Here is a 13,780-nt window from a genome sequence, read left to right as displayed (position 1 = left end):
CCTCCTCTGTCACGCTCCATGCTGCCCTGCTCTAGTTTCTTTTTAATTCTATTTATTCATTTATTTGGGTGTACCGGGTCTTAGTTGCTGCATGCGAGATCTTTGTTGTATCATGTGGGATCTAGTTTCCTGACCAGGCATCAAACCCAAGCACCCTGCATTGGGAGTCCCGAGCCTTAGCCACTGGACCACCAGGGAAATCCCAACTCTTCCACTCTTTATGTAACTAGCTCCTGCTCATCCTTTATGCCTCCTTGTGGAAGTTACTACCTTGTTTCTGCCTTGCTCATCTCCTTACAGCAGCCTTGCAAGGAAGATACTGACATCTCCACTTTTGACAGAGGAGGAAGCCAGCCCAGCAGCGCTCCCAGCAGTTTGTATGGTGTAGATCCCTCCCCTTAGTGTCTTTGCATTTCTCCCTTGACTTTGTCCTTTGTAGCACTCATCACAATTGGCAATCATTCATCCCTTTATTTGTCTTAGCTAAGGTCTAAGACCTTGGGTCTTTCCCCAGTTGACCATAAGCCCCCCATGAAGGCAAGGAAACATATATATTTTGAACATACGTATTTTGTCCCTGTGTGCCTCCCACCCAGTATACCTCACCAGTGCTTGGCATGTAGTCAGGAACTCATGAATATTTATTTGACTCATGAGTGTCTAAGCTTTATTCTTTTTAAGTGGCGACTTGATCGCAGATATTTCGTTTCAAGCCTTTACAGTCTGCTGCAATCACGTCCTCTTCCCTTTCAGGTCCTGGATGTGCTGGATCTGTGTGTGGTTGTTCTGCAGTCCCACAAGAACCAGCTGCTTCCCTTGGCTCATCGGGCCTGGCCCTCACTCGTGCACCGACTCACCAATGATGACCCCCTGGCGGTGCTCAGAGCCTTCAAGGTACTGCACCGGTGCCCCACCACTGTCAGTCATAGGGATGGGGGGATGTAAGCTGGAAGCTCAGCAGTGTTTGGGGGGGATTGGTTCTCTTTTTATCTGATGTGACCTACTATACCTTGAAGAAAGTACAGAAAAATAAGAAAAGCACAGGAAAAAAAAAATGAAAGTCCCTTTCCATTTGAATTTGAAGCAGAATGAATGAGCTTGTAGATGAAGGGCACCAGTATCCCCCGAGCACCTCCTGTGCCCGAGGCAGCACGCTTGGCAATTCTCCACATATGAGCTCATCTCCTTACAACACCCTTGCAAGGAAGATACTAACATCCTCATCTTTGACAGAGCGGGAAAGAAGCCCAGAGATGTTAAGGAACTTTCTCAAGATCACACAGCTAGGGACTTCCCTGGTGGTCCAGGGGTTAAGAAGCTGCCTGCCAATGCAGGAGACACAGGTTCAATTCCTGGTCCTGGAAGATCCCACATACCTCAGGGCAGCTAAGCCTGTGCTCCACAACTGCTGAACCCACACTGTAGGGCCCACACTGCACAACGAGAGAAGCCACCACAATGAGAAGCCCGCACACCACAACCAGAGAGTAGCCCCCCACTCACCACAACTAGAGAAAGCCCTCACACAGCAGCAAAGACCCAGCACAGTCAAAAATCAAAGATCACACAGACAGTAAGTGATAGAACCTGAATCTGTGAGTTCATGCCCACATTCTGTGCATGGCACAGAGAGTCAAGATGAAGAGGCCAAGGCTCTGCAGTCTAGCAGTGGGCATCTTCTATCCAGCTGAGCAACTCTGGACAAAGCTCATGGCCACCTAGCCCATCTTCCTCATAGTTGTTGTTGTCGAGGATAAAATGGGACTATTTGGTGAAATGCTTTGAAAAGTTAAAAGCCCTCTGTGTATGCATGGTATTATTCTCCCTGACTTAGTTTGGCTTATGTTAGCACACATATTTTGGCTTATTTATTTATATCCTTCCTTGTTCTAAAAAGCACTTAAGGCAGCTTACAGAGATACATTTACCATGGCAAGCTAACATAAATTAGAAGTGGGTGAGCAAGATAAGGCAAAGAACAAAAGATGTGTAGGGATATAAAATGAAGCCAGGGATGCAACTGATATACTTGGCAAAAGTATATTGTGTTTCTGTAAGATTCTTCAACATATACTGGACCAAAATGCAAGCTTACATTGATAACATACAAAATTGTTAATGTATTTTCAAAAGCAAAATGTGCAAAGTGACACACAGATGTGTTGGTGGTGGGGCAGGGTGGGGAGAGAAAGAGAGAGGGAAGAAGGGAAGTTAGGGGAAGGGAGGAGGAAGGAGGTCTTGCTCAAATCTTACTCATCTATGCTGTTTCCTTTAAGAAAATTAATATGTTATCTGAAATGACAGCAAGTGTGGAAAAATGAAAAAATATAAAGGTGTATGCACTGTAACTGAGGCTGCTTTCCCACTGCCAGACCCATTGGTGACCCTTGAGCTCCGTCAGGCCTTGTGCAGTCCAGCTGAGGGCCCTGAAATAAGTGCCTCGTTCTCTGCAAAGTTGGCAAATGCTCTCTGTGCTGGATATGCCTTGTTTACCAATTTTTAAAGAAATTCTTATTATCCTGTACACTCGGTCCTGTGCAGTGGGGCAAAACGTTTCAATATGTTCTGCTAGGGAAAGTTTAAAACGAGACATGCAAAGAGACTGCCTGTTGTGAAAGTTGGAATGAGGATGATGTACATAAGAGATTGTGCCATGGAACAGAAGGAACTCTGACTCAGCTCTGCCCACCAGGGTCCCTGCCCAGACCCAGCCAAGGACCTCGGCCGGTCACTGCCCTCCCGACGCCTGCACACGGCAGCAGCTGAGCTGGGCCTGGGCTCCTGGGCCTGTTTGTGTTTGTTCAGCCAGCTAGAGTTAAAAAGCACAAGTATTTCCTTCAAGGGCTGTTAGGAAGATTCAAGAGATGATCTATGTGAACTGCTTTAAGTTCTTGGGTTTTTGTTTTTGTTTTTTTTAACAAAAAAGGGAGGAACATCTAGGTATTAACCATATTATTCATCCAACCCAAGATTCCTTTGAATTATTCTCCACGTAATCTGTATTTATGGATAGAAGCAGCCATGCCTCGGGAACAGAGACCGCCGAATTCATAACTGTCAGAATCACAAACCGTGGGCAAGGAATTAACAGCAATAATTCTTTTTTTTTTTTTTCCAAGCAGAGACTGAGATGAAATTGAATTACCAAACATTCTCTTAAGCGCTCTTGCTGCCTTAGCAATGTTCAGTCACTGGATTGGGGACTGTTTCCACAGGTTTTGCGTACCCTGGGAGGCAAGTGTGGCGATTTTCTAAGGAGCCGGTTCTGCAAAGATGTCTTGCCAAAGTTGGCTGGCTCTTTAGTCAGCCAGGCTCCCGTCAGTGCCAGAGCTGGACCAGTTTACTCCCACACGCTGGCCTTCAAGTTGCAGTTGGCCGTCTTACAGGGCCTGGGCCCCCTCTGTGAGAGATTGGACCTCGGTAGGTACCAGCCGGTTTCACCTGGACCCACACCCCATCCTCTCTGTCTCACCCCCTCTGTTGCCCTCTTTACTTGGCCCTGCTCCCCTCATCTCCGTTCCTGTGCACATCCTTCCATCTCACTTCAGCCTCATTTATCCATTTACCTTGCTGTGTTTTTTGACTTTGGGATGGAATATAGAGCCCATGCATCTTGCCAAGCTGTTCCAGTTTCATCCAACAGCAGTGGGTTACTGCTCGTCCCTGGTGAAGTCTGAGGACCAACGCTTGTTTTGTTTTTCCTCTCTGCAGGTGAGGGTGACCTGAATAAAGTGGCGGATGCCTGCTTGATTTACCTCAGTGCCAAACAGCCCGTGAAATTACAAGAGGCGGCCAGGAGGTACGTCTGCTTGATCACCCGCATCTCTTTTACGTTTGTCCTAAATTATGGATGATTTGCTAATGGCGAGCAGAGTGGAGGCATCTCTGCTCCTTTCTCTTTTCTCTCTCCTCGCCAGGTTAAGATGGGTTCTTTAACTGTGCCAACATCTAGAAACGGCATTTTGACTAGACGCCTTTCTCTTTGAAAGCAACCTTTTCCTCTGCTGCAGCGTCAGCAACAGTTCCAAAGGAGCCAAAAGCATAAAGACGGTGTCCTGGAGGGGAGCAGGCAGAGGGTGATTGACTTCTAGCCCTCCTCTTCTGGTGACCCTGGCACCTCTCTTTCAGCTCCCCCACTCGCCAAGTGAAATTGGGTTATTGATCTAACAAACGTTGGCTCCACAGAGTGTCTTTAATGGTCCTCAGGTGCCACAGACCCTCACACATCGTATGTAGCACTATGTGTGTGTGTGTGTGTGCAAGCAGACACGTACATGTCTTTTTCTAGACGGAGTCTACATCATTCATCTGATATGTAATAGGAGTCTGTGAACCAAGAATCGTTCAAAACCCCTAGACTAATGATTTAAAGGGCCTTTTCAACTCTGAAATTATGTGATTCTCATTTCTAAGAGATTTGCTTATTGAAGAATAGCTCTACCACCTCTAACGGAAGAACCTTTGTCTGGTTCCTCAAGTCCTAAGGAATATTCAGCAAAAGATAAAACTGAGCACAGCAGCCTTCCCCCGACTTGAGACCCACAGTGCACCCTGACCCCCCTCTCCCGAGCCCTCCTTCTAACTGGAAGCAGCGTGCGCCCTGGAACTGCCATCCTTGGACGTCTGTAGTGGAGGCAAAAGCTGGCCAGTCTGCCTGGCACTGCCTCCTGCCCTGGGCCTTACAGTTCCACCTGCCCAGGCAAAGAAACAGCCCCTCCCACTCCATCAGCTTCTGGAAACGTGCCCCTAGTCTTCCTTGGTGGGGTTGGCGTCATCTCGCTCTCTGAAGGGCTGGAAAGCTGCTCTCTGTGAGTGAGGAAAGCCTACTTGCTCCCTTATAAACCTTGTACTCTCCGGGAGTGATGGAAATATCTCTTCGAATTGATTTATTATCCTTTGCAGTTCTCTGCTCTTGATTTCCCCAGTTCCCTTTTTTCTTTCTGTCCCTTTCCTGTCACATCCCCTAGGCCCAGAATCAATCATGGTTTCTCGAGTACAGGGGCACATCTCAACCAGCTTTTTGTCCCCAGACATTCTAGTTCCTTAAAGATGAAAATCGTCCTCCCCCAGGCAGAGTCCCTGAAGCTAATTGTGCTCCAATTTAAAGTACAGCTCACGAACATGACGAATCCATCTGGAAGCAGATTCTTCTGGGTGTCTGTTATGATCGCGAGTCTGAAAGACCTGGTTTTTCTCATCTCCCGTCTCATTCTACTTTTCCTCCACCCTCCCCATAGCTGTCCTTCAAATTCAGACCCATCAAACAGGCTAATATTCACAATTCATTATCTTTTCATTTCTAATTTTCTTTTTCTTTTTTTGCCACTGAAAGCAATCAAACCCAAACTGGACCTTACTAACTCTTTGAGTTGGAATTCCAGGTGCCTCCGGAGGAGGTGGGTAGGGAAGGAGGAGGTTGCCGCCAGCCAGCCTGACTGCGGTGCCTTTTGCTTGCTCCACCACATTCCACTCAGGGTTGAGTCAGATGACCTTCTTCTGCCGGGCGGGCTGGGCGGGGAGGAAGTGCAAGGTTGGTTGCTTCACGTACGCATCATCTGCAAACTTATTTTGAAGTCAGGGGAAAAAAATACCTGTGTTGTCCTTGATCCGGAGCTGATTTGGCATCTTGATTCAGAAATTAATAAGCTCTCTAAATGGGAGAAGAAGCCTGAGACAATAGGCAACCTGGTCCCTTTGTGAGTCTCATTGCAGAGCAGAGACAGGGAGAAGGGTGAGCCAATGAGTATGAAAGCAGTCAGACCTCCAGGGACTTATGAAAGAGGTCCCCTGAATGAGACAGAGGCCCCAGCTCAGCAAATGGCCGCACATCCATCCAGCCGTTGGTCCTTAATTCTCCTCTTTCCTTCACACACTGCATCTATTCCAGAAACGAAGCCTATCTATCTAACTTGTGACATCTCTCTTAACACTGTCTGCTTCTCCTTACCTCCAAGCTGCCAGGCCAGGGACCCCATCTCTTTACCTGATCCCCTGCAGAAGCCTCTCCGCAGCCCCCTGCTTCCACTCCTGCCTCTCAGTGTTCCTCCCCACAACTGTCAGTGACACCCCTACCCACTCGGGGGAGAAGAACAGGCTGTGTGTTCTTTGCCAGGGCCCACAGGAGAGTTCTGTAACCAGAGGGTTACAAAAACTCAAGCCTCAGCTCCGTATTCAAAAAAACTAGTACAAACCAGAGCCATTCAGAGAGGCCCCAACTCTCTCCAGGGTAGTGACTTTCCAGCTCCAGGCAGGTGACTGGCTCGCTTTGGCTGTGGCGGGGCTGGTGAGGAAATCTGGGAGGGCAGGTGGCTGCTCTGAGCTCCCCCACCCCAGTGCAGAAAGGAGGTGGAGGAGCAGCTGTGTCTGTAGGTCTGGCAGGTGTGGGTTTGGTGAGACCTCGGCAGGGCGGCCTCCCTCATGTGGGGATGGAGGCAGACTCAGCAGCTCCAGGCAAGTTCCCCTTTGTATGTATTCATGGTTGGATTTTTTCCTTCCTCCTGTTTGCTTCTCCTGGCTCCAAAGAATGACCAAGCCTGTGTTTGCTTTTTTAATTTGTCATATTAAATATAGCCTTTGTGGCAGGCTTTTACATCCAGGCTGTAAACTCGAGAAATGGAAATTGATCAGGGGGTGGTTGATATAACCGAGGCCATAAATGCTGAGAACGGAGATGTCATTCCAGTTTAATGCTTTTATCTAGCGAATGTGCCTTGTAAGGAGGAACATAAATCTTGCAGCTTGGTTGGGGAGAGGGGGCGGGATGGGGGACATGGGGGTGGGTGGTAGGAGTAGGGGTATAATCTTGCTGTTTGTTACCACCAGGTGTCACTGTTAACTGGCTGTGCAAGAAAAAATACTAACTCTCCCCGAGTTCACCTAGTTAAATGATTTCAGTGGATAACAAATGAGAAAACCATGTTTGGGGTGTGGGAGGAGGGGTCAGCATGTCACGAGCTGTAAATAAGCCCCAGTCCCTGAGAATAAGCACTGGAGTACCAAATAACACGTTCTATCAGCCACACCATCTCAGCCTTGGCGAACTTAACTGACATAAATTCCCCAGTGGCCCCAGTGGCCTTTGAGGTACCTCCCGGCATGCAGTGGGCCTCCACGGTTCTGTGCCTTTCTGGCCGTGGAGCTTTTCCTTCCCCTACATGAAAAGAGTCTGAGATGAGCGCACGTTCCCCCAAATTTCTGTGTTTTTCTTTCCAATCAGTACATGCTCTCAACCTGGTTCAACTCAGCTCCATTAAAACCACAGTCCTCAGGCCTCTCTCCAAGCAGCCTCTGAGGTTCCCTGTCTTTTGCATACATCATCTAGTCAGTCTCCTACCCTAGGGCTAAACAGAACAAAAACTGGGTAATATCTGTCTTTTCAAACTTGGTAGTCCATGCCCAGCAAGGGAGGGACAATGCTTTCAGGCTGCCCAGTTTCCACCCCACAGTCCTAACTCCACCTGTCTGTCACCCTGAGGTGCCAGGTGGGGGTGCAGGGTGCTAGCAGGTAGGGACCAGCTGGTACACCTCCTGCTTGGGCAGGTGCGGGATGCTGTGGTTCTACCACATCCTGAACCTGTGCCCACTGCAGTGGAAGTGCAGAATCTTGATGGGTGTGGTTGGAAAGGGGCCTCTCCTGGACATTGTGTAGATGGGCCTGGGGCTGCAGTCCTGGACGCAGGCAAACCCAGTTTCTCGTCTTCCTGGCTCTGCGGCCTTGAGCAGGTGACTTCGTTTCCTTGCCCCTCATCTCTTTTCTCTGTAAACTGGGTTTGGTGATAACAGCTTCCTCCAGACATGTCACGCCGATGCTTAGCGTTTGTGTGTGAGAGTCCACTCGGCAGTCATTCATGCTGCTGATTGACTGAGTAGCTACTCCGAGCCTGGCACTGTTCTAGGCCTGGAAACTAGAGGGGAGCAGCAGAGAGGAGGCCTGTGCCCTCATGGTGCTCCCATCCTGGAGTTATATTCATGTGTGTGTGCATACCTGTGTGGAAAGCATTAGTCGTTCATTCATGTCCGACTCTTCTGTGACCCCATAGACTGTAGCCCACCAGGCTCTTCTGTCAAAGGAATTCTCCAGGCAAGAATACTGGAGTGGGTAGCCATTGCCTTCTCCAGGGGATCTTCCTGACCCAGGGATCAAACCAAGGTCTCCTGCATTGTAGGCAGATTCCTTACCATCTGAGATACCAGGGAATCATCCATGTGGGGAGATATATAAATTTGCCAAATATATGATATGTTGTGTATACATTACACATATATGTATACTCTTGGGCATGGTATTTTTTTGTTGGAAGCCTGCTTCATCTTGACTGAAATCTGAAACAGGGGTATTCACCTCAGAAGGATCTTTTTCTTAAAGTATTTTTTTAATTTTATTTATTTATCTTGACGGCACCGTGAAGCATGCAGGATCTTAGTTCCTGAACCAGGGATTGAACCTGTGCCCACTGCAGTGGAAGTGCAGAATCTTAACCACTGGACCGCCAGGGAAGTCTTTCAAGATCTTTTTCACGTTAGTTGTTCCACCTTCCCCTTACCACTTTTGCGTGAGCAGCCAGGACCAAGTTTGAATGTTCATTTACTGACTGACTTCCCTGCATTCTTTCTAGCAGTAGGATCTCAGCCCATCAAAGATGCAGCCACTGCCTCAAACCCTGAATGAACTCAGACTAGCAGAGGCTTGTTCATTTCATCCCCGTCAGAGCCCCAACTCCTCTCTTTACCCACATGTGGGCTTATTATATTTGAATGGATCAGCAGCCACAGAGGTGATCCGTTAGTTCAGCTGAGCTTGAAATTAGCAGCTCACCCCCTTAAATGGTGTGGGCAGTGTGTTTGAGCTTGGGCTGCCGAGCTGTTTTCCCCTCAGACTACACCCAGCATGGAAATGAGGGCACTTCTAATATTTTCCCTTTTGACATTTGATTAATAGTGGACAAATCCAGACCCAGTAGTTAGCTTTCCTATTATCCATCTTTTGGCAGGCACTGCTGCTTTTCAAGTCTCATTGTTCTAAAAATGCACTCAGATCTGAAGCTGTTCACTGTGTGGATATAGGCATGATTTCCTGGTGTCAAAGATAAGAGACATCTGCCATGCAAATTACGAACTATAGAAATGATCCCTGAAAGTATAGTCCTTGCCATGCAAATTACAAACGAAGTGGGTTGCTGGGTTTCAGATCAGAAGGCGGGGACCTCTGTGCTACCAATTAAATCAAATGCTACCAATCCTTTCCCTGCTTTCTCGGTGTTATCATGTGACTGATAATCTGCCAGGGTCATCCATTCTACCATTCAGTGGTAGAGCCCAGTGTGGGGCCTGCACGCACACTTATATGTGCCGTACTGGGTCAGGAACCATGATGCTCATGACAGGAGATCAAGCCTGGTAGCTGGACAGCCTGCACCAAGTGGATTTCTGATATCAAAAGCCTTGGCAGACTACAGAGTGGTCATTTCATCCCTTTGCAGGGTCTGAGGTCTGTCTTGAACACCTAAGAGGCAGCAGGAGTGAATGTTGACAATCTCAGTGCCAAGTGAAGTAGCCAGGGACATGGCCTCAGTTGTCTTATTATATATGTATTTATTCAAAAGATGCTTTAGAATCTCTTATTAGCCAGATACTGTGCTGAGCATTCAAAGGTGAAGACCACGGTAGTGTCGGCCTCACATTACTGCTTAGTAGTGTTATCACCTAGGGCAAATTAATTTCTTTCTGGAAGTCTCAGTTTCCTCATCTACAAGACTATAATAAGCATATCTTTTTTTTTCCTGCATGATAAAATTATTACAAAGATTTAACAAAGCCATGTATATTAGTCTATAGCACAAAATGTCAGCCCAGAGTAAAAAGTCAATCAGTAGTAGTCATTATCATTATTTAAACTTCCTCCTTATTCCAAAAAAAGACCTTGAGCATCTTACAAACTAAAGTGTATGCAACAAGGTAAATAAGAAGTGAAGACATTTTTTAAAGGAAAAATAAGAAGAGGGAAAACAAAGTGAAGCCAGGGCTGAGGTTCATTTGTAAAACACAGACTTGGAACTCTTCACCTCTGCTAGAGATGAGCCTGCAGCATGGCTCTGGGCTTCCTAACACAGGAGGCGGAGAGGGAGACACATCTGCTATGCGACTTCCAGTCATTACTGAAGTCAGAACTGAAAGCTTTTAGAAGGCAGCCCTCTCTGGAATTCCCTTGGTACTGAACCCTGAGAAAATGCCCCCCCGTGTCATTTTAGAAGAACACTAGATACCTTTGTGATTGATGACTCCTAACATCCTAGCAGTAAATACAAAAGCACATTTCCTAGAGCTGTTTCTTACAGCTCCATCAGTGGAGCCTGCTGGCTTGGTGCCCAAGCGTGGGTTGCAGGAAAAGAGTTCGAGGGTGGCGGGGAAGGGGGCGCAAAACAGGTAGGCTACCAGGAAGACATCTTTATCTGCAAAGGTGTGAATCTTCCAGGGAGGGCCAGGAAACTCGGCATGCGGCCGGAGAGTACAGACGGCCAGGGCCACTTTGAGATCCACGCCCAGCAGTGTTTCCATCGTGGGATCTGGGCTAGCGGTGGGGCCTGGAGCGGGAAGAGCTGGCCAGATGGGAAGGACTGCTTTTAAATCCGGCCCCAGTGGAATTTAAACCCTTCTCGGCTCTGGCTTATTTTTGAATTGTCGGTAACAGATTGGGCCTCTCAGTGCCATATCTTTTTAAATATGCACAAAGCCATGGAGTCATTCCACTGCAACTATGATACTTTGTCTTGTGGTACTTTAGGGACTGCATTAGCATCGTAAGCTTCCACTGGTGTTTATGGTTTTAATTCCTTTCCTGGTTGCATTTAAAAATGTTTTTAATACTGGCCTCTGCGTGAGTGTGCAGGTCGGCGATCGATAGATGAATGACTGTGAACAGGTAAATATAGTTAAGTCGAACGAGTATGTATAGCCGCAAAGGCAATTGGTGGTATTTATTTGGAGAGTAAATCGTTGCTCCAAGTCATAATCCTCCATTTCCAACATTTAGAAACAAAAAAACAGCCTCGGTGCGGGGGAAGATAGCTAAATTGAATAGCAAGAAAGGACAGGCTTGAAATACTGGTTAACCAATGAAGCGAGACCCATTAGAGTAAATTACCGAGTATGGAAGCATCGCCCCACTGCTTTGCTGGCTCGGACACGTGGATACCCCTAGCATCCGTTTATTTAAAAGGAAACACACAGCCTCATTTGTAGCATCAGCATGTACCGAGTCAGCAGGTACGGAATCATGGGAGAAGAGGTGGCCGGAGAAGAGAAGAGCGTGGAGGCTGTTCTGCCAGAAAGGGAATCACAGGGAAGCCAAAATCACTTTGCAGTGTGCCTGCTTTCCAACAAGTGAGTTTATCCTCCAGTTGCGCTTAGTCGCGCCCACATAGAGACAGCCAGTGTCATATCCCTAAGGAGACGCCCTGAGTAACTTCTTTCAACGCCCCAAGTAAATAAATAAATAAACCTCTCAGAGCTGCAAGTTCTTTACCACTGGCATTTATGCAGACAGCTCATGAGAGCATTTTATAAATCCAGAAGGAGACAAGGAACAGCAGATCCCTCAAGCAAGTAATTGACAGAGAAAGAATAGCCTGTCACCCAGGAGAACTGGGAGCACTGAATTTCAGTTACGGTTTGTTTAGCTTTGCTGGGCCTCAGTTGGCCGGCGGTTTTCTAGAGCTCCCCTTGAAGCCAGTGTTGTCTAGCCTGAGATGGTGAGGACACACTCCTTAATATTTGCCTCTTCAACGGAAGGGTGCCTTTTTGGTTCAGGTTCAAAGATAAGAGACATCTGCCATGCAAATTATGAACTATAGAAATGATCCCTGAAAGTATAGTCCTTGCCATGCAAATTACAAACGAAGTGGGTTGCTGGGTTTCAGATCGGTGGATGGACGGGCCCAGGACCCAGCCCCCAGGTTTGAGAACTGCTGGGATGTGTTGGAGCTGGAAGGGACTTAGAACCAATCTGACGGATGTCCAGGAAAGAGTTGCCACGTCCCCACCTCAGGAGTCATTCCCCGGCTCTGGCCTAGCCATGACCCTCTTCACGTCGCATTGTGGGTGTCTGTGATCCGTCTGTCCTCCCCCACCAGACAGGGAGCCCTGAGGCCAGAGCCTTTGTCCACCCATCTTTGTGTCCCATGCACCTGACACAGTGCCTGCCCGGGCTGGACCAGGTGCTAGTAAACATTTGGTGAACCATGCGGAGATGGGACCAGACCCAGCCAATTAGATTCCAGCAGCACGTTTCCCAGCCCCCCAGGCACCCTCAACCCCAGCTTTGTCACTCAGAGCACCTGATAGGGATCATAAAGGAATGAGTCGCTTCTGTTGGTTTGGTGTCTGGAGTTTATTAGGTACTTACTGATACCCGTCAACTGTAGATAGGGCTGAAGTGCAGGGAAATGGCTGCCTGCATGAAGTGAAATTCAATAAAACCGCATTTTAAGTGAAAAATCAGTATAAACACCAGGCTTCTTTGCCATGGAAACAGAGGTTGCTTAGAAACTGCCTAACAGCGAGTTCTAAATTTTTTAAAGTCAAGTTATCATTTAAGCTACACGGCCCTACAGGTTATTGAGAGATAATCACTCGCCTCAGGACACTTGGAGGCAGGAGACCCAGCCGAGTGCCTCCCAGAACTCTGGGGACCAGATAATCTCTTGATAACTGTGCTCCCTGGAGCCACCGATTTGGGCCTGGGGGAAGGAGAAAGAAATTTTTGTGCAGGAGTTAAATGGTGTACATATATATATATATATATATATATATATATATATATATATATATATACACATATATATATATTTTTTTTTTTTCAAGTGTTTCTCTTTGGGCTTGAAAAAAAGATGGAGTTGGCCATTTGCTGTGTTCACCAGCCATCCCAGCCATGTCTCAAGATGTATTAGGAACATTTTCCAGGCAGTTACTCCAATCACGTCAAAGCAGAGGTCTCCTCTTTGTCTTTCATCTTTCGATTATGCAGAAGGATGCTTTCAGGGTCTTCGGCTTTCTGCCTTTCCCTATCTGGGTGCCCCTCTCCCCAGAAAGGGCAGGAACAGGGCCCAGGACAGGACAATCCTAGAGGTTGGAGCAAAGCTGGGCCTCTGAGTAGTCGGACAACACCTCCTGGGTCTCAGGTCAGCTGCCAGGGCCTCAAAATGAGCAAGGGTCTGGGTTCAGAATTTTTCAGTGTTTAGAGTTCAGCAGGTCACATGTCTTTTGCCAAGCAAAAAGCACAGCTCTGCCTACCAGCCACCTGGCACAGTTGCATGGCACAGTAATTGCTCCCGACCTCGGGCACGTAGAGGGCAAAGAACAGTGCATTCATTTCTTCCTGAAAATAATGGGCAAAATTACAACCCCAGTGGCTGAGAATTGGGACCCCTACCAAGTCAATATGAAGGAAATTACGACTGAAGCAAAAGACAAATGTTCTGCCCTTTTCAGAACATCTGAGAATTTTCCATGGTGTGGCAGTCCTGCCGGGGTTGGTAGTGATAATTATTCCTGAGACACACACACTCTTTCTGGAAGGAACAGTTGTTTTCATCATACACTTCAAAGTGTTTTCCTGCACCTCATCTCCTTAGAGCCTCAGAACCAACCTGTGAGGAGGGTGGGGCCAGTGTGATTATTTTCCTTTGGAGAAAGAGAAAAACAGGTTCTCAAAGGCAAAATAATTTGCTGCCAGCCACAGAGAGAAGAAACCAGCATTGCCACCTGCCATTCTGGGGATCGAAGG

The 13,780-nt window shown here is 47.5% G+C and overlaps 1 protein-coding gene across 4 annotated transcripts in view; it reads left to right on the top strand.

Moving 5' to 3' along the window:
- The window catches only part of TTI1 (TELO2 interacting protein 1), a 41,770-nt gene that overhangs the window by 24,098 nt on the left and 3,892 nt on the right, over positions 1-13,780 (top strand). For all 4 annotated transcript variants that reach the window (XR_014073675.1, XR_014073674.1, XM_081558814.1 and 1 more), the window contains exons 5-7: positions 754-894; positions 3,216-3,420; positions 3,712-3,799. Coding sequence is in view for 2 of the 4 variants with exons in the window: in XM_081558814.1 (XP_081414940.1) it covers positions 754-894; positions 3,216-3,420; positions 3,712-3,799 (434 nt within the window). In the remaining 2 variants the exon portion in view is untranslated. The remainder of the gene's footprint in view (positions 1-753; positions 895-3,215; positions 3,421-3,711; positions 3,800-13,780) is intronic.

The sequence above is a fragment of the Giraffa tippelskirchi genome, chromosome 13 (assembly GCF_054371585.1).
Source record: "Giraffa tippelskirchi isolate mGirTip1 chromosome 13, T2T-mGirTip1v1.2.pri, whole genome shotgun sequence".
Lineage (NCBI taxonomy): Eukaryota > Metazoa > Chordata > Mammalia > Artiodactyla > Giraffidae > Giraffa > Giraffa tippelskirchi.
Note: the sequence above shows the minus strand (reverse complement) of the source record. Positions and strands in the feature narration are given on the sequence as shown.